The sequence below is a fragment of the Anser cygnoides genome, chromosome 11 (assembly GCF_040182565.1).
Source record: "Anser cygnoides isolate HZ-2024a breed goose chromosome 11, Taihu_goose_T2T_genome, whole genome shotgun sequence".
Classification (NCBI taxonomy): Eukaryota; Metazoa; Chordata; class Aves; order Anseriformes; family Anatidae; genus Anser; species Anser cygnoides.
This window is the reverse complement of record NC_089883.1, coordinates 3,173,827-3,190,922: the sequence shown is the minus strand read 5'-3', so window position 1 is coordinate 3,190,922 and position 17,096 is coordinate 3,173,827. Positions and strand designations below refer to the sequence as shown.

Here is a 17,096-nt window from a genome sequence, read left to right as displayed (position 1 = left end):
AGCCCCTGATTACTTCAGAGCCATAATTTAAGGCGAGCAGCATGCCCTGCCCCAAGGCGTTTTGTCCCTCCCTCCTTATCCCATCTGGCTCGGGTGTCCCAGCACAGGAGCAGTGGGCTGCTAGGGGGTGGCGGCACCATGGTCCCACTGGGTTCCCCCAAAAGCCCCCCCACAGGCAGAGGACGAAGCTCCGCAGCACCCTGACAGCAGGCTGCTTTACGGCAGCCAGCACAAGAAGATCTTGAATGGCTTTAAAAAAAATAAAATAATCTGGCTCTGATGCCTTGAAGCACGCTCCACCTCTGTCCAAAGGCGATTTGGGGCAGGGGGGTTGTTGCCATCCCACCAAAATCAGTCCCTGGAGGGGCTCTGCTTCCCACGGGGGATTGACCCTGTCCATCCATCCGTCCCCCCCCGGGACAGCAGCGAGGCTTGCAGGGGCTTCCACGGTCACAAACTATTTTGGGAGGGTTTAAAAATATCCTCTGTGCGCTACAGGGCAATCATCCCAGCGGCGCAGAGCCCCGCACGGCCGCAGCAGCCCCGCGCCCCCCCGGGCGACCCCAGCACCCGACCCCTGCACAACCCCCTGGGGGGCCGCATCCTGCCCGCGCGGTGCTGGGCGCTGAGCCCCATCCCGAATGGCTGCGATCGCCATGACAACGCTGACTTCAGCTCCCTCCTCCTCCTCCTCCTCCTCCTCGCCTTTGGAGCCCGTTGGGCTGATGGCTCGGCGCGGCCAACAGCGGCGGTGAGTACTCCCCTTGGGATCGCGTTTTTTGGGTGGAAAAAGGGGATTTTTTTCCCCGCTGAGCCTGCCAGCAGCAGGCGGTGCCTGTGCCCCAATGCATCCCGCACTGAAGGAGCGGGGAAAAGAGCTGGGAAGGACGGCGGCCACGCTGGCACCGCGCTCCCGTGCGCTGCGTCTGCCCGCGGGAGGTGCAATGAGCGTGCCGGCCTCAGCCTGGGTGCTGCAGGGCTCAGGGGGAAGCTGGGCTCTGCTTTGTGTTTGTGGGGTCCCAGCGAGGTGCTGGGGAAGGGGACGTGTAAGGGTGGCCGCCGGGTGCTGAGCTGGGGGGGTCCCCACGGAGGCGATGCCGGCGATGGTCCCCCCGCAAAGCGCCGCTGGGCACCAGCAGGCAGCCGGCTGCCGCCGGGGGTCTGCAGGGTTGCCCCCCCCGGGGCGTTGCACCAAGGGGACAGTCCTTGGGGCGGCTGGGGACGCGTGTCCAGCCCGGCCCCGGCGCGGCAGCTTGCCTTACAAGGAGTTTGGCTGGGGCCCGAGCGGTGGGAGCAGCGCTCGCCTCCGCCTGCCTCATTCATTGGGAGCTCGGGCGGCGAAGGGGCCGCTGCTCCCCCAGCCCCGCCGTGGCCTCCACGCACCCGGCGAGCTCCGGCCTCGGAGTCACAGGTGGGAGGCTGCCTTCCTCTCTTTCTCCACGGGCAGAGGGTGGAAAAGGGGGGTCCCCGTCTTCGTGTTCGCCCCAGGGCTGCGGCTGGAGGCGAGCGCATCCCCTCGCCGGCTGGCGAGAGCGGCCGCGTCCCTGCTGCCCGGCGGGGAGGTGGGTGAGGGTCCCCACGTCCCCCCTGCTCTCTCCCGCAGGACCCAGGATGTCCTCGATGTTCGGCAAGCCCCGGGCTGGAGCCGAGCGGCCGCCCCAGAGCCCCCTCGCCGAGTGCAACGTGGCCATCCTGGGGTGCCGAGGGGCCGGCAAGTCAGGTGAGAGCCGGCACCAACGCGCCCCCCGGGCTGCCCAACGCCGCCCTTGGGCTTTTTGGCACCCTTGGGTGCCCGCCCAGCTTCAGCTCCCAGCACCCTGCTCTCCCGGCTCCTGCACTGTTGCAGCATCACTGCCCCGATGTTGTGCACCAGCCCCGAGAATTTTTTTTTTTTTTTTTTTTCATGTTTGGGAGAGGAAAAAGTTTCTCCGCAATCTTCCCAGAGCGGGTCAGGGCCTTTTGGGTCAGGCCCATGGCCGTGGCTGGGTTTCTTTGCTTTGCATGCGATGCCTGTGGGGTATTTTTAGGGTTATTTGTGGACGTTTAGGGTAGCAGCAGCATCTCTGCTTGTGCAGATCGGGGCCAGCAGGCGGGGGCTAAGTGGGTCCTCAAGCACTGGTGCCCGGAAACCCTCCCCATGCCCCACTAGTGGTGTGAAAACCTCCCCAAAATGACCCAGAATGGCTTTATTATTTATTAGCCACAAGGCTCTCCTGGGAAAGGATTTGAGGAGAAGAGGTGCATTTTGGCCGGGAAGAGCTCGGAGGCAGGCGGTGATGGGAACGGGGGGGTGATGGGTTGGGGACACCACGGGGGGTCGCGGGGCGCTGCTTCAAGGGGTGACCGCGCTGTCCTCACCCACCCCTTCCCCTCCTGCAGCCCTGACGGTGAAGTTTCTGACCAAGAGGTTCATCAGCGAGTATGATCCCAACTTGGGTAAGGCGCTATCTCCGGGGTTCTCTGTCCTCCCTGTTTTTTCCCCACATGTCCCCGATGTGCTCCGGCAGAGCACCCTTCCCACGTTTCCCACAAATATGGCATTTAAGGAAAAAAAACTAAAGACATGAAAAGCAAAAGAAGGGCTGGATTTGACCCAAACCAGCCTGTGCGGTGAAAGCAGTGCTCGCCCCGTGGGCACATCCCACAGGGATCATCATCGCCTTGCATCTCCGTGCCAGAGGCAAAACCCCATTTTTGGGGGGGTTCTGGGGGTACCCATGCCTCCTGCTCGCTTTTTTGGGGTGTTTTGCAGGAGAAGGGGACCTGCTGGGAGTGTGGAGGAGGCAGTGTCCCCGGGGGCTGTGCTGTGCAGCGAGCGGGTCTGGGCATTTTTTTCCGCTCCGTTTGAGTAATTAATAACTATTTTCCTAGGCCTGACTCCAGTGCGCAGTGAAGAACTGTAAATGATTTATCAGGGACATTAGGGAGATATGGACCCCGTCCAGGAACCAGCTCCAGCCCCTAATAACTCTTAGGAAAGAAGGAAAAATCCTTTATTCAGATCTTGTTTGTGGTTTCGTGGCGGTTCTGCCGTCTTCCCATGGCAAAACCTTCCCGAAACACATCCCCTAAGACCCAGCTGGGGAGGGCAGCTTCCAGCTGGGGCACCACACGGCAGCCCCCTTGTTTCTAAAGCCCTGTACCCTTTTCTAAAGAAAGGAGCTGCTGCTTTTGCCTGATTTATCAGAAGCCAGCCCTGTGGCAAGCCCCCAGCAGGCTTTATCTTGCTGGGTCGCAGCGTTTAGATAAGGGCTGAGCCGGGGCGCAGCCACGATGGCCGTGCCGGGCTCCCTCCCGTCCCCATAGGAGCACACAGAGGGGACAGGGGGTGATCAGCCCACCACGGATTTTGGGGGAATTTCATGGGGGTGAACCCTGCGAGGGACCTGAGGGCGTTAGGGAGGGTTTGGCCGCTGTGGTTCGGAGGGGTGAGGATGCTGCTGGGGTGAGGCTGGAGGGGGACCCAATTTCCAGCGAACTGGGGGCACAAGGTGCTGAGCTGTTTTGACCCTAAAGAGAAAAAAAATAAAAAAATAAAATCCCACCCTGCATTTTGCATGCAGTAGGAAAAAGCTGCCCCCTACCAGGCTTGCCGAGCTGCATCGCCGCTGCGCCCACCTCCGGCCACCCCAAATAACGCCCGTGTGGGAAGGAGCGAGGCGAGAGGACGCTCCTCACCGGGAGCTTTTTCCACTGCATCCCACCCAGCCAGGGCTTTGCTAGGCGCTGGGGAACGTCCATCCCACCCTCACGGCCACCCTTCCCTTGCAGAGGACACCTACACCTCGGAGGAGCTGGTGGACCAGCAGCCCGTGCTGCTGAAGGTGATGGACACTGCCGACCAGGTGAGGGGCCGGGCAGCTCTCCTCGTGCCAACACCGGGCCGGTGCTCACCCGCTCCTCTCGCCCCCAGGACGGCCCCGGGAACTGCGAGCGCTACCTGCGCTGGGCCAACGCCTTCCTCGTGGTCTACAGCATCGACGACAGGGAGAGCTTCGAGGGCTGCCGCCGCTACCTCGACGTCCTCGCCCGGCACGCGCGGGGCTGCCAGCACGAGAGCCCCGTGCTCCTGCTGGGCAACAAGCTGGACATGGAGCAGTACAGGTACCCGCAAGCCCCTCTTTTCCCCCTGGGGAATTGCTCGCGGATCCCTGTGACTTGGGTGAAAAGCTCAGATTTGAGGGTTTGGGTTTTTTTAGTGGTTATTTCCACCCGTGTTGGCATTCGTCGCATCCTCGTGTGTATCCGGGGCGGGCTCTGCGGGTGGCCCTGCCGCCCACGGGGGGATGCGCTTGCTTGGAGCCCACCCCTATTTTTGGTGGGATGTTTTTTCAGCTGTGTCATAAGGCAGCGTCAGCATGCTTTGGGCTTTGAGCTCCAGCTCCTTGCTGGCTGTTTGTGCTGGACAAACTGAGCTTGTGTCCCTCTGGTCCTCGACTCAAATGTCCTGATTCAGCCATCCCCAGAAGGTCCTGCTCTCGGGACCTGCTTTTTCCCTTTCTGTGGGGATGTGCTGGCCCTGCCACCACCCCCAGCCCCCTGCAACCTCGCTTGGCACACCTTTTTGTCCCCTCCTTGCCCCGAGACACAGACCCCTGTCCCCTTCCCGCACCATCACACCACCAGGACGAGCGCCCCGAGCGAGGCTGCGCCCACCGTCCCCTGTCCCCTCCGCAGGCAGGTGACCAAAGCCGAAGGGATGGCCCTGGCCAGCAAGTTCGGGTGCCTTTTCTACGAGGTGTCGGCGTGCCAGGACTTCGCGGCGGTGCAGCACGTCTTCCACGAGGCGGTGCGGGAGGTGCGGCGCGAGGCGGAGCGCAGCGTGCCCCTCCGGCCCCTCTTCATCGCCGAGGAGCGGCCCTGCCTGCACGTGGCCACCCCGGCCACCTTGGCCACCCGGCAAGGGCTGGCCAGCTGCACCCTCAACACCCTCTCCACTGTCAACTACAAGGAGATCCCCTCGGTGGCCCAGGCCAAGCTGGTCACTGTCAAGTCCTCGCGGGCTCAGAGCAAGAGGAAAGCGCCCACGCTCACCTTGCTGAAAGGCTTCAAGATATTTTAAGGCGCGTCCCTGCACGAGGGAGCAGCGAGAGATCCCCGTCCCCCCAGCTCTGCGAGGGGCTGGGAGCATCAGGAGCGGGGACCTTGTCCCGGAGACACGTGCACAGCCCTGCCTGGGCGATGCAGCTGCGGATCTGGGCACCTCCCGGGGCCGAGAAGCATCGCTGGGAGGGCGAGGGCTGTCCCCAGGGGCAGCCGGCGGGCCTGGGCATCTGCAGACGGATGAGGCCACGCGCTGGATGGAGTCCATCAGGCAGAGATGGGGAGCCCAGGAAGGGTGAATGAATCCCCAGACACAGAGGAGCCCGTGTCGTTCACCTGACAGGTCCCCTCGCCGAGCAATAAGTAAGAGGAATTTCTTTTTTAATCTGAACGAGAAAGTGGCGGGTAATGTTACAGCCGACCAAAGGTCTCAGGTGTCCTAAAATTGATTCCCATGCATTGAAATAAGTCATACCAAAATAGCTTTTTTTTTTTTTTTAACCAACTTTTATACGACGGTGTTCCTTTTCAAAGGCTTTGCAAGGAGAGATGCTTCACTGACCAGGACACATTCCTAAAAGCTTTTGTTTAAAAGGCTGACGTGATGCACTTCCCAAATGTCTTAAATTATTTCATGGCTTCTGTGTGTGCCCTGTGAAGGGTGTGAAGAGAATCCTAACACAGAGCACCGTGTGCTGTGACCAGGCTCTACCTGTGCCCAAGCCAAGGGCTGTGTGTTTGAGCTCATCTGCTGTACCAGGACAAATGTTCTGCTTCTCCCTGGAGTTGCACGGATCTGCAGAGTGAAACACCCCCATGTACATTTGTACATATATACATATGACCTTAGCGATATATAGAGAGAGATTCGATAGGGGATTTCGATGAACTTTGGAAAATATTTTAATAAAGATGACTTTTGAAAAGAGCAAACGCTCCTCTGCTTCAGTGTCAGTGTTTTCCTGAGGGTGCCTTCCCCCGCTGACCACGGTGAGAGCCCCCAGCCCCTCGCGCCTCGGCTCCCAGCCCTGCGGGCAGCATCTGGGCGAGGGGGCGACGCTCGTGGGAGGGAAGCCTGGAGGCAGCTGAGAGCAGCGGGTAAAGAGCACCCAGACGGAGCTGAAACGGGGGAGGCACGGCTTTGAGAGTCCAGAGCCACTTCTGCTGATGCAGCTCTGCTGCTTCCCTTTTTTTTCTTTTTTCCACCCCCCAGGCTAAACTGCATGGTTAAACTTCCCCATCTCCAATCAGTGTGAATCGAGACATTCTGATGCGTTCCTTTGAGACTAAATGGTTTCACTCCAGCCGGCCGTTACATGGCATCCTCTGAGCTCTGCTTGTACAGGGTGGTGATGGTCCCGTCCTTCCACTGAACCAGCACCTCTCCTGCCCTCTCCTCCTGCAGCGCCGGCTCCCGCATCTGCGGGCTGCCCGGGCTGTACTCCTGCACCGGTATCAGGGCCTGCTTGGCTTCCAGCTCAGCTTGCTGGGCAGCTTGCACTGCTTCTTTGTACATGTGGATCTTCCTTTTCCTGCAGGGAAGGCATAAAAAGGAGATAAGGAGAGGAGCAGCGAGCTCGGCCCGCGTTTGGGGCACGTGCCTGCCCGAGGTGATGTTACATCCGTCTCTTTGCGTGCTTGGCCCCGGGAATGCGTTAGCTGCTTACGGGAAACGCTGCCAGCCACCCTGTGTCGTGTAAGTGGTCTGAAGTGTTTGAGTACACACAGCCCCAGTGTTTACTCGTGGAGAACACAGCACACCACGCTGCTTAAAGCAAGGCAGTGACACCCAGCAAGCCGTCGTTAATACGAGAGCGTGGCAGGGCGGGCTTGCAACATCTCTTTTAGTCTTATTTCAGGATGAAAGCTCTGCCTGTGTGTTTCCTCACTCTAGAAGGCAGCGAGTTACTTCTCAGCTGCAGGGCTGCTGTGCAGCAGGACGGCCCAGGGAAGCACTGTGGGATCACAGATGGCTGGGGAGTCCTGCTCGAGCCCCTGTGTGCCCCTGTACTCATGGGAGGGCAGCTCACGTACACATATTCAGTGGCATTTTCCTCCCAAAACCTCTCTTGGGCTGGCCAGTGCTTTTGCAGATGTTTTACTGGTGAGGATCCAGGGCACAGAGAAGTGAAGGTGCTTGATCTGAGTGACATACAAGAAGTGCAGGAAGGCAGGGAAGGTTTTACAGTGAAGCAGGGGTCAAAGGAACTTTGTCTTTGCTCTTTTCTCCATCCCTTGTTCCTGCCCTGAAAACCCCCCATGTCATCTGGTTGAGGTCCTTAGCGCACCACCGCACCCCAAATTTTCCTCACTCACCTGTTTCGTGTAATGTTAATGCCCAGGAGGAGAAGACCCAGAATCGTGACCACGAAGGAAAGCGCAAGGATGGAGTAATTCCACGTTGATGCTGGGGGAAGCACGGAGAGGCAGCGTTAGCATGCACAGAGCAGGGGTCTGCAGAGCCCAGCCAGGCGTTTTCCATCTGCCTCGCGTGGCTTTTCCACCTTGCCTGAAAGCTGTGAGAGGCTGTGCCCGAGGGTGGGAGCAAGGCCGAGAGGTGCAGCACCCCACCACGAGCGCTGCTGGAAAGGCCCCTCCTCTCTGCAGCCTTTCTCACCACTGCCACGCTCAGGAAGGTGGATTTTGCCCCAGAATATGGGATGTGCAGTGCAGATGGCAGCAGATGTTCTGTCCTTGGGTTTCGTGGCTTTGAAGTTGATCCTCAGGGCGCTGACCCGCTCATATTGATCCGCTCCCTCCACCCTGCCAAAATCACTGGTGATCTCAGACCTTTGCTCTTTTGGCAGAACATGCCTGGAGGGAGGCTGGAGCCCTCTCTGGGAGAAGACCCTACCACAGCAAAGCGCCATGCCTGACTTCACACATGGCCTGCTTCTTCGGGAGGTGAGGGTTTATATACCTGGGGTAAATACCCTCCTTAGATAATTCCCTCAGGCACCTCCGCTGGGCAGGAGGGTTCACAGCCAAGGACCGTCTATTTCTATTTGGACTCAGCCCAGGAACATCAGCGGGACTTACGGTCTTCTGTGCGGAAGAACCACAGCAGATCCTTCAGCTTTTCTGGATCCATACCCGCCACGAGGGTAGAGTTGTATGCTGTGTGGTCGTACACCTGCGTGCTGGTAAGGGCTGCATGGAAGTAGCTCTCTTGCACTGCCTTGGCTGTGGAGGAAAAGAACGGAGAGATACAGTGGTCTTTCATGGCAATACTTGAGTTGAGAAATGGCCTTTCCCTTGGCCCCAGTGCTGCCCACTACATCTCTCCAAGCAGGCAGAACCAAGCTCTGAGTGCACAGCCTCCTTTCCAGTACTCAGAAAGCAGAGGGTGTCTCTGGCTGTGGTGTTTCTGCAGATCGCATTACGGTGGGCTTTCCCAGGGCTGGAAAGACCCCAGGATGCTGACCGTGCCCTCCCACGTTCCCTGGCGGTGCAGGTGCACCACCGGGATCCGGTGGGCAGCACTTACCTGCTTTCTCCTCGCAGACATTCCCCTCCGTGCCGCCTTGCAACCACTGAGCCTTGAGACCTCTCACGTTATCAAGACCAACTCCTTTCCTGCTCGCCACCAGGTAGCTCTGGCTGCTGCCCAGAGGAGAGAGCAATGAATTCGAGCAGTCCCAGCCCGTGTAAGCTGTGCTGTCACAGGGGCTTTGCACTATGCTGGCCTCCACCACAGAGAGGCAGCTCTGCGTGCCGTGATTCATCAAGGAATCACCCTGCCAAGACCAGTCCTGGAAACGTGATGCTGGGTTACAGTCCTCCAGCAGCAAACTCTCATCCTCTGGGCTGGCTTGTAAACACAGCTTGATTTTAGCATTCTTCATCAGAAAAGCTTCCGTGTCTGCAAAGAAACCAGAACATGAGTGTGGCCACCCTGTCACAACATGAGTGTGTCACCTCCGTGACAACCAGGTGTCTTCCCTGGTGTCAAAGAGGTTGCAACTGCTGTCAGCAAAGGCTTAGGGTGCAACTTTCCCCTTGGTCGAGTCAGGCTGCTGCCAGCGTGTACATGGGAGAAGAGGTCTATGTCTTGGAGAGGAAAATACCCTATTTACAGACAGTTGAGGTTCATGTATGCATGCCTTTGCCATAATGCTACCTGTACGTGTGCACACTCAAAGAGGTGTTTGTCCTCAGCCAGTGAGGCATTCATAAGGTCATGTAACAGCGCTGGAAACTCTCCCATGTGTGCCTCCAGCTCCTGTGAGCCTGCCCTGCACACAACGTTGTGTTGCGGCCCCTGCTGAGCCCAGAGTGGGTGAGAACCTGTGACGAGGCTCAGCCTTGGCATGTGTAGGTAGCTTCCTTCACCCACACTGCCGTCCTCTAAGCCTTTACCTTGCAGCAGGAAAAATGGGATTATCCAGAGTATCTTCATATTTGTATGTGCAGCTCGGATGGATCACGACTTCACCAGTGTTCGTTCAGTGTGCGGATGCCTGGGAAAGAGAGAGGTGAGAGGTGAGGGATAACCTCACAGTACCTTCTGGTAGCTCCCACTGTGTAGTGCCACGGGTTTTATCAGTGGGAGCCCTGAAGTTATCATGCAGAGGGAGTGGAGAAAGCAGGCCAGAATGTTTCTTTTCTGGTGTCTACAGAAGATGAGACAAAAGTACAGATAGAAGTGATGATCTTCCAAACAACCCTGTGCTCATGCTGACGCCCCTCCCTGCTCCAGCTTTGTATTCAGAGAGGGGACCTGATGGACCTGTGCAGCTGTGCCAGCTCTTTCCTTCTGCAGACACGAGTTTGAGCTGCCAGGATGGCGTGTAGACACAGCCAGCGGCTCTGGGAGCCACTGGGGTCTGGCACAGGGTGGGTCTGGCACAAGGCCTGGGGTGGGACCCCTCGCCTGGGTGACCCTGTACAGGTGGGAGCTTGGCTGCTAGAGCCAGCCCCTCCCCAAATAACCTGCCTTCTTCCTCACTCCTCTGCCATGATCCCAGAGAATACGTATTTTGTGGGCAGCGATGATCTGCTGACAGCCCAAGGATGGCAGAACAAGGGTGTGGAGACGAGGAAGCAGAGGGCTCAGCTCCAAGAGGAGGAATAGCCAGCTTGCCGTTGAGGCAAAGGTATCTCCCATCCCTCAGGGAAGCAGAAAGCTCCTCCTTGACCTTTAGTCCCTCATTTGTCAATGGCATCAGTCCAGGTTTTATAGCTCCTTGTCCAACTCAACTCCTCAGCCTCCTTTGGAAGGACCCGATCAGAGCAGAGGGCTTTCCAGTCCCCCTGGCCCTGTCCCCCCGGCCTGGCTGTGTCTGCGCTGCCCTCCCAGTGCATGACGCAGGCAAGGCCAAGCGAGCTCGGGCAGTTATGTCCACATTGCCCCTAAAATAACAGCTTGAGCGTAGGCGTTTTGACACCTGAACCCCGACGTGTGGCCACCCAGCTGGTGGTCCCCGAGCCGAGCTCCTTGTGAGTGGAAGAGGCTTGAGCACAGGCTCACAGCAGGGGCTAGCACTGACGTGGATGTTGCCTGGAGGACTAATGGCTGCCAAGGGAAGGAATGGGCTCAGGGACAAGGAAAATTGTCTACTGCAAGTTACCTCGAGACCGTAAGGTTGGACCTACCCAGCCCACTGCTCAGCCACGAGAGAGCAGAGCTGCTGTCACTGCTCGCTGGCCTCACCTGAACTGGCACCCGCTCGCAGGCGAACGACACGCTGGCCCCACAGGCGATTAATAATTATATGAAGACCAAGACTTTTCTGACTGCCTGATACTCACAACTTTCATTCGCACTCGTAGCATGGCCCGGCACTGTCTAAAACTGCTCCCTGGAAATCGCTCACGAGCATGTTCCACGGCGCCAGGCGTGTCAATAACACTCCTGCTGACTCCTCAGGCAAGCGTTTGTCCTATCGGTTATAGACCTAATGATTGCTACTATTTCCACCCCCCCATTCTCAATGTCTTCACAATTCAAAGTTCACGTTTTATAGCCAACCAGGCATGCAGGCTTGCTCCCTCCTGCCAGAAAGCTGCCTGTTAGCGATGCTTTTAGGACAGGGCTCTGAAATATCTCACGTGTCCCCTTTGATTCCGTATTTCAGAAAATACAAATAGAGCTGCTCCCCGCAGTTAGGTATGCCAATTACCTTGCAGTCCAGGTAAGCTTTAGCTATTCACATGGATCACTCCACAGAAAGGAGGAAATAAAGTGCTGGTGCCAATGAAACCAACTTACAAGTCTGCTACACCCTAATAAGAAGTGCCACTTGAATGTGTTAAGTCTTGCCGTGCAAGGCTTCTGTCTAATCATTTGCTCGAGCAAGAGCATTTGACATGCAGGTTGCTCATTTTCTCCTGAGGTGTTTCATAACCTGCAGGCTACCTCCCAGTATCTGCACTGCCGCTGTCATGCACAGCAGGGACACAGGAGAAGACTGCTAAAAGCAGCCTCTCGGGAAGAATACAGCGGCAGAATGGATATTCATCTCGTATTAACAGGAAATATAGGTGAAAGTCTTTAAAGGAATCCTGCTTTTGTAAGGATCTTTGACAGCCACGTTGAACTGACCGAACTACTTTGGAAGTTTCGCTCACCAAAGCTACAAAGCAAAGTGCTCCCAGGTCGGTGTGCCTACCCCAGCGGAGAGCTCGCTCCGGTCCTCCACGTGTGGCTGACCCAGGTTCTCCAGCAGGGACCAAGTAACAGTGAGCCCCACAACAAGGCTGGGCACGCTCTGGGGAGTTTGGATCTATTAAAGTCATCTCCTCCTGCCTTCCCTGAAGAGCTGCTCTGCTCCGCTTCCCATATCCCAGCTTGGGTGAGCACTGCTCCAGCACACAAGGTAAGAGAGCCCAGGTGGTGCCTTCTCCGCTGTTCCCCTGCAGTCTCTCTGGCCTCTGTTGGATGGGGCAAACCCGTAAATCCAGGCCTTAGACATCTCTAAGCTATGGGATTTGGTCCCTTGGCCCTGTGAAGACAGAGGGTGCTTCCCAGCTTGGGTACAGCATGGGGAGGTCAACGAAGAGAAAGTTCATGCGTTTTAGGCATGTTTGGAAGGAGGTGGAAGGAACAAACAGGCCGGTAGCTCTCAAGGAAACATTTTGCCTGTGCCATTTTGAGTTTATATTTATGCCTGAACAATGTCATTTTTTATTTTATTTTTTTCATTTTTCAAATGGGATGTTCACATGAAAACCACAGCTGTATGCTGCGTGTATGTCATAAACTAAGAGTCACTCACCACTGCCATCCCAAATCCTCTGGTTCAAAACCAGGACCTGTGGAATTTGGTGGCATCCTACGATACCTCCAGAAAATACAGAAAAATGGCAAGTGACTGCTTCTTACTATTAAGATGGAAAAAAAAAAATCTGAAAAGATGATCAAGCACAGCCTCTGGTAGGATGACAACGTCCTGCTGGTCCTCCTACTCAGTCCTCATTACACAGTATGCTTACGGTGTCCCAGTCTTTGTAAATTAGTGTCCTCTTGCCCTCCAGACTGTCTCTCTGACGGTTATCTTAACCGACTGTGTTAGAATGTGACAGTTATTCCAAATACACTATGCAAGTGGGATGCCCTGTCTTTGGGATTCATACAGGACATACGGCGTCACACCATGGAGACACAAATGGATGGGTTTGTATATATAAAGGCACATTGAGGACTGAGTTCACCTAAAGAACACAATAAAAATGCTTAGCATTTAAAATTTTGAAACAAGAAGGCAGACTGTAGTACTTTTCAACCTCTGTAAAGCCAAAAGTTAAAAAGCAAATCTAAGTTATATTAGATATTTTCCAGGCTGTTTATATGCAGGAGTTATCCCAGCCTGCTTCTCCCTTCCCATTCATTCTCTTCTTAAATATGTCATGCAGCCTTTACTTAACATTTTGAGGATCTGAGTTTCCTAACCAAAAGAAATGAATGCATTAACAATAGCTATAAATTAACCCACCAGCTAGCGCACCAGGAATGTCAGTTAATCTCAGCTAACTCACCAGAAACACGCAGTTCCCAGAAGGGAGGCAGCTACATTTCTTCTGTAAGCCCTGCCGTCTGAGGACGTCTGCCCTGAGCACCCGGCAGCGCCTTCCTACGGTGACAAGGTTGCCCGTCCTCCTCCTCTCGGAGTGCTACGGGCTGTGATTCATTCTGCTCCTGAGTCATGTGCGAAGGTTAGTCCAACAGGTGAGGTTTGCTCCGGTCCCTGAAAAAACACACCTCTTTAGTGGGTCCATTTACAGCACGGGGTGAACGACCTTTTCCCAAAGAATGAACCGTAGGAAACTTCCAGTTTATTTGCTCAAGCTATTGGCATTATCAGTATTAAAATGACACTGTAATAAGTTACCCCAGGGGTTAAAATAAGGGATACTGTTCATTCTGCCTGGCTCCGTCCTCATTGCATACAGGAAATGTGTTCCTGATAAGCAGGCATTCGCCTTTTTTTAAAAAAAAAAAAAAAACCACGAATGGTCATTCTAAGGAGCTCAGAGCATCTTAAAGAGTGCCTGGTTTTGCAGACAAACGTAAAGCACCCATCAGAGATTGTGCCATCTGTGTTAAAGGTAATGGGCATCTGAGTTGGCCAAGTTAACAGAGTGCCAAGAGGCTTTGCAGCCCGAGAAGGCTGGTGTGGTCTTTCTTTGCCAGACACATTTGGGGAAGAGGATTCATTTTCAATACCGCTTCAGTGCACTGCCTGATCCATGGATATCCAACCTGGATCCCTCTCAGTGATGGGCTTTGTGCATGCAGCTAGCACTGGTTAGCTTCAGCTTAATGGGAGACGGGCACAGTCTCCGTATGTTCATCCTGTTCTTGGTGTTTTCCAGCTTGAAATAAAGTGTCTTTGGCATTGCAGCCCTGTTCCAGAATGATTAATCTTTTGAATCCCACCCTGCATCCGACTCAGAGCTTCCCCTGGCTGTCCCTGTACGTCACCCAGCAGACAGAAGAGTTTCGCTGGTCAGTGTCAGCCTGGCAGGGCTCGGGTCAGAGCTCGCACTCGGAGACACATCCTCTGGGATGGGGATCCACCACGCTGTAAATCATGCTCTCTTAGTCCTCATTTCAACTTGGGTCATTTAAAAATACACCTGGCCAGCGTAGTGCAGTCTCCGAGGAGAAGGATGGAGAAGCTAACCATGGCAAAGGAGGGGCTGGACCAGGACAGGACTGCAAAGCCCCAGCAGGTCCCTTTTCATCCCAGGTTCCTACATAGCTTGACTTATGTATCTATATTAAAAAATAATAATTTAGAGCTGTTTGGAAGCTGGTCGCGATGGTGTTAGGCATTTCCCTAACCTGAAGCCTCTGAAACCCTGGGCAGAAACCTGATCAGCAGAGACAGAGTGCCTGCAGCCCTTGGGAAGTCAGGGGCAGCTTCAGCAGCTCTGCAGCAGCTGTCTGGGCACTGTCCTGCCTCTGTGCCGTTCGCAGAAGTGTCTGACAGTTGCTCTCGCACGAGAGACCCCTGATGCCCTACTGCACCACTTCCAAATCCCACAGCCCTGGTCATGGGATGGGCTGCCTCGCTCAGCTGCCCCTCTTCCCCTGGAGGGGAGGCATGGGACAGCAAAAAGGATCAGTGCACCAGAAAGCAGTTCCTATTTCACCCCCTGTACCCACAAAATACTGGCAGGATGCAGGTACGTGGCCAAGATGCCTTTAGGACTCAGCACAATATACATGGAAATAAAAACATTTTTCCACTGGTTACGGTGGGTGCTAGATCCCAGTAATCCTCTCCTTCTCCAGAGGACAGTGAAGGCGCTCAGAAGCAATCTTTTCAGCAACCACTGTGAGTGTTTTATTTCAAGCTTCCCTTGACAACACTGGCATTCTTTAATGAGAAATATCTCTTTACTTCTTGGAGACACTTTCAGTGTCTTTGGCTAGGAAGCAAAGTGTAGATAGGACGTTGATTTGTGTTCTGCTTCCTCCTAAGATTTGTCTTCACTGCTCATAGGAAGAACTCCTTTGACCTTGACATTTTAATTTTGCTTATCTTTTTTGATCCCTTCTGTGTCTTTGACCCGAAATGCCTGGTTACAGAATAACTAAACATTCAGAGTATTTTTTTTTTCCATGTACAAAAGCAGAGTTCAAATCAAAGCTGCTTTTCTTTTCTTTCTTTTTCTTTTTTTCTTTCCTTTTTTTTTTTTTTGAAACAATTTGTTGCTTTCACTCTGCTGTAAAAAAATGCATCCAGACAAATCTTTAGTTAAATGTCATGTACACTGTGGACAAGGCATAGAACAACAAGAGACTATTTGAATTATACAGTTGTATCAGAGCTGAGGATGGATTACTTGGGATTAAGTTATGTTAGAGTGAATTTAAGTCCACTTCATAAATGTAATGCAAATGAAATATTAATTATTTCATGTGTAAGCCTGGCAGAAGCCCAGCATGGACTTGAAGTATTTCCAGGAGCCTTAACTACAGACAGAACTGAGAATACCTCTCCAAGGCTTAAGTTCACCTCACTTCTGTTCAGATAGAAGGCAAAGCTCCTTGCACAGTGCACATGTGCCACTGGCACTTTTTACTTTTCCTCTGCTTGGATCCAAGAGCAAGATATTAATACCGAGCAGCACTTGAGTGCTGGGTTTGAATTGCCAGCTTTTGGACGGTGCTTGGGCCTTCCAAACACGCGTGGTATGTTCCTGGCCGTTCTGAAGGCCACGAAGTGTCGGTGATAAATCCAGGGTTTCACCCAAGATCTCAGCTGATATTTTCCTGCACCACACAGAACATTTTCTTCAGTTTAGTCCATGCAAGAGCTTAATGCTAGTGATGAGAACAATCAACGTTCTCCCAAATCATCAGCCTTTGCTTCAGGTCTAAGCTGGCTGCTGCACATCTAGTCACGTCCACGAGCCAATTCTTCCCTGAATTGCTCTCTCTGCTTTTGGAAACCACGAATATTTTCAGCATCTGAGATAATTATGTGGTCAAATTACACACTGTGTGAAACACTGCTTCCTCTCTTGTGGAGCCTGATAGCAGTAAGTGCCTGATAATACTTCTTGCAATCTCTTAGTTTTGTGCAACAACTAATTGTTCCTTGTTTACCAGCCCCATACTATTAATGATGAGACAGGCTCCCAGCCTTCTCCTCACATCTGTTTTGCAAGCAGAAATATGCTGGTTACTGTAATCTTTTCTTGAACAGAAGCCATTCCTGCATCCTTGTTACCTTCTTGTTTATCTTTTTTTTCCCCCCAGAAATATATTTTTGCTATATCCTTTCATCACATACACCCTGACATGAGCTGACTGGAATTGCACGGAGCGGTCTGGATGTTACGGAACTGAGGATTTTCATGGGGCTCCACAAATAATAGAGAATTAAGCTTTTTGGAGCAATTGATTTTTATGCATTGACGCTCAACTAGGAAATTATCTTGGTATTTGGTATTCTTTTCTTGGGGTGTAGGGCATAATTGCCACATTTAGGATTGCTTGACCCTTTTATTACCTTTCTCATTTACACTTTCTAATTAGTTCTCCTATGTTTCTACCAGTGGAGACAGAGGCACCCTCCATGTCAGAGGGAAAAAAGCCCTGTTGATGGCCAAACAGATAAGAAAGAGAGAGTAAAAATGCATAGTGCTATTTAATGTGGCACAAAATCTCATGTTCCTTAATGATCCTTCCCTTGTGTATCCTCCTGACATGAACTGTCCTCTTATTTCCACAGAATTTATATGTTTTCACTGGCATATATAAATTGTTCCCAGATTCTCATATACTCTGTTTTAGAAATTCCTAATGTCAAAGATACTAGGCTATGTCGTCATTTAGATGTATAGGGAATTGTGTTTGTAATTTACACCAAATGAACATCTACACACAAAAAAAACATCTTCCCATGGGGGAAAAGAATGTCCTTAGCAGAATTATAAAATATTTTGTTTCTTATGTTATGGGAGAAGATAGTTCTTTAAGCGATTATCCCGACCTCATGACTTACAAGAAAACATTCTTCAAATTATAATCACTGTTAAAACAAAGCTGTCTGTTGGGCCAGCCACAGAATTTAACACTGCAGCTGCCCATCTGCATT

At 53.4% G+C, this 17,096-nt stretch overlaps 2 protein-coding genes across 6 annotated transcripts; one reads left to right on the top strand and one right to left on the bottom strand.

The window, feature by feature from the left end:
* The first annotated feature begins 350 nt into the window (after positions 1–350).
* On the top strand, positions 351–5,542 carry RASL12 (RAS like family 12). Of its 3 annotated transcripts, XM_048076338.2 has the most exons (6): positions 785–1,411; positions 1,604–1,720; positions 2,380–2,436; positions 3,772–3,845; positions 3,914–4,104; positions 4,678–5,211. In XM_048076338.2, exons 2-6 carry the CDS (start codon positions 1,612–1,614, stop codon positions 5,060–5,062), a joined length of 816 nt encoding a protein of 271 aa, XP_047932295.1. In that variant the 5' UTR covers positions 785–1,411; positions 1,604–1,611; the 3' UTR covers positions 5,063–5,211. The 3 variants fall into 3 exon arrangements, with proteins under 3 accessions (XP_066859922.1, XP_066859921.1, XP_047932295.1); XM_067003821.1 differs by lacking the exons at positions 785–1,411; positions 3,772–3,845 and adding an exon at positions 351–751 and having other exon boundaries at positions 4,678–5,542; XM_067003820.1 differs by lacking the exon at positions 3,772–3,845 and having other exon boundaries at positions 782–1,411; positions 4,678–5,542.
* On the bottom strand, positions 5,530–15,495 carry SLC51B (SLC51 subunit beta). Of its 3 annotated transcripts, none has more exons than XM_013181963.3 (6): positions 13,021–15,495; positions 9,403–9,503; positions 8,531–8,905; positions 8,083–8,226; positions 7,360–7,450; positions 5,530–6,575 (listed from the first exon to the last, which is right to left on the bottom strand). In XM_013181963.3, exons 2-6 carry the CDS (start codon positions 9,440–9,442, stop codon positions 6,356–6,358), a joined length of 870 nt encoding a protein of 289 aa, XP_013037417.3. In that variant the 5' UTR covers positions 9,443–9,503; positions 13,021–15,495; the 3' UTR covers positions 5,530–6,355. The 3 variants fall into 3 exon arrangements, with proteins under 3 accessions (XP_013037417.3, XP_066859924.1, XP_013037414.3); XM_067003823.1 differs by lacking the exon at positions 13,021–15,495 and adding an exon at positions 12,261–12,945; XM_013181960.3 differs by lacking the exon at positions 13,021–15,495 and adding an exon at positions 10,795–11,432.
* Between the last annotated feature and the right edge of the window lie 1,601 nt (positions 15,496–17,096).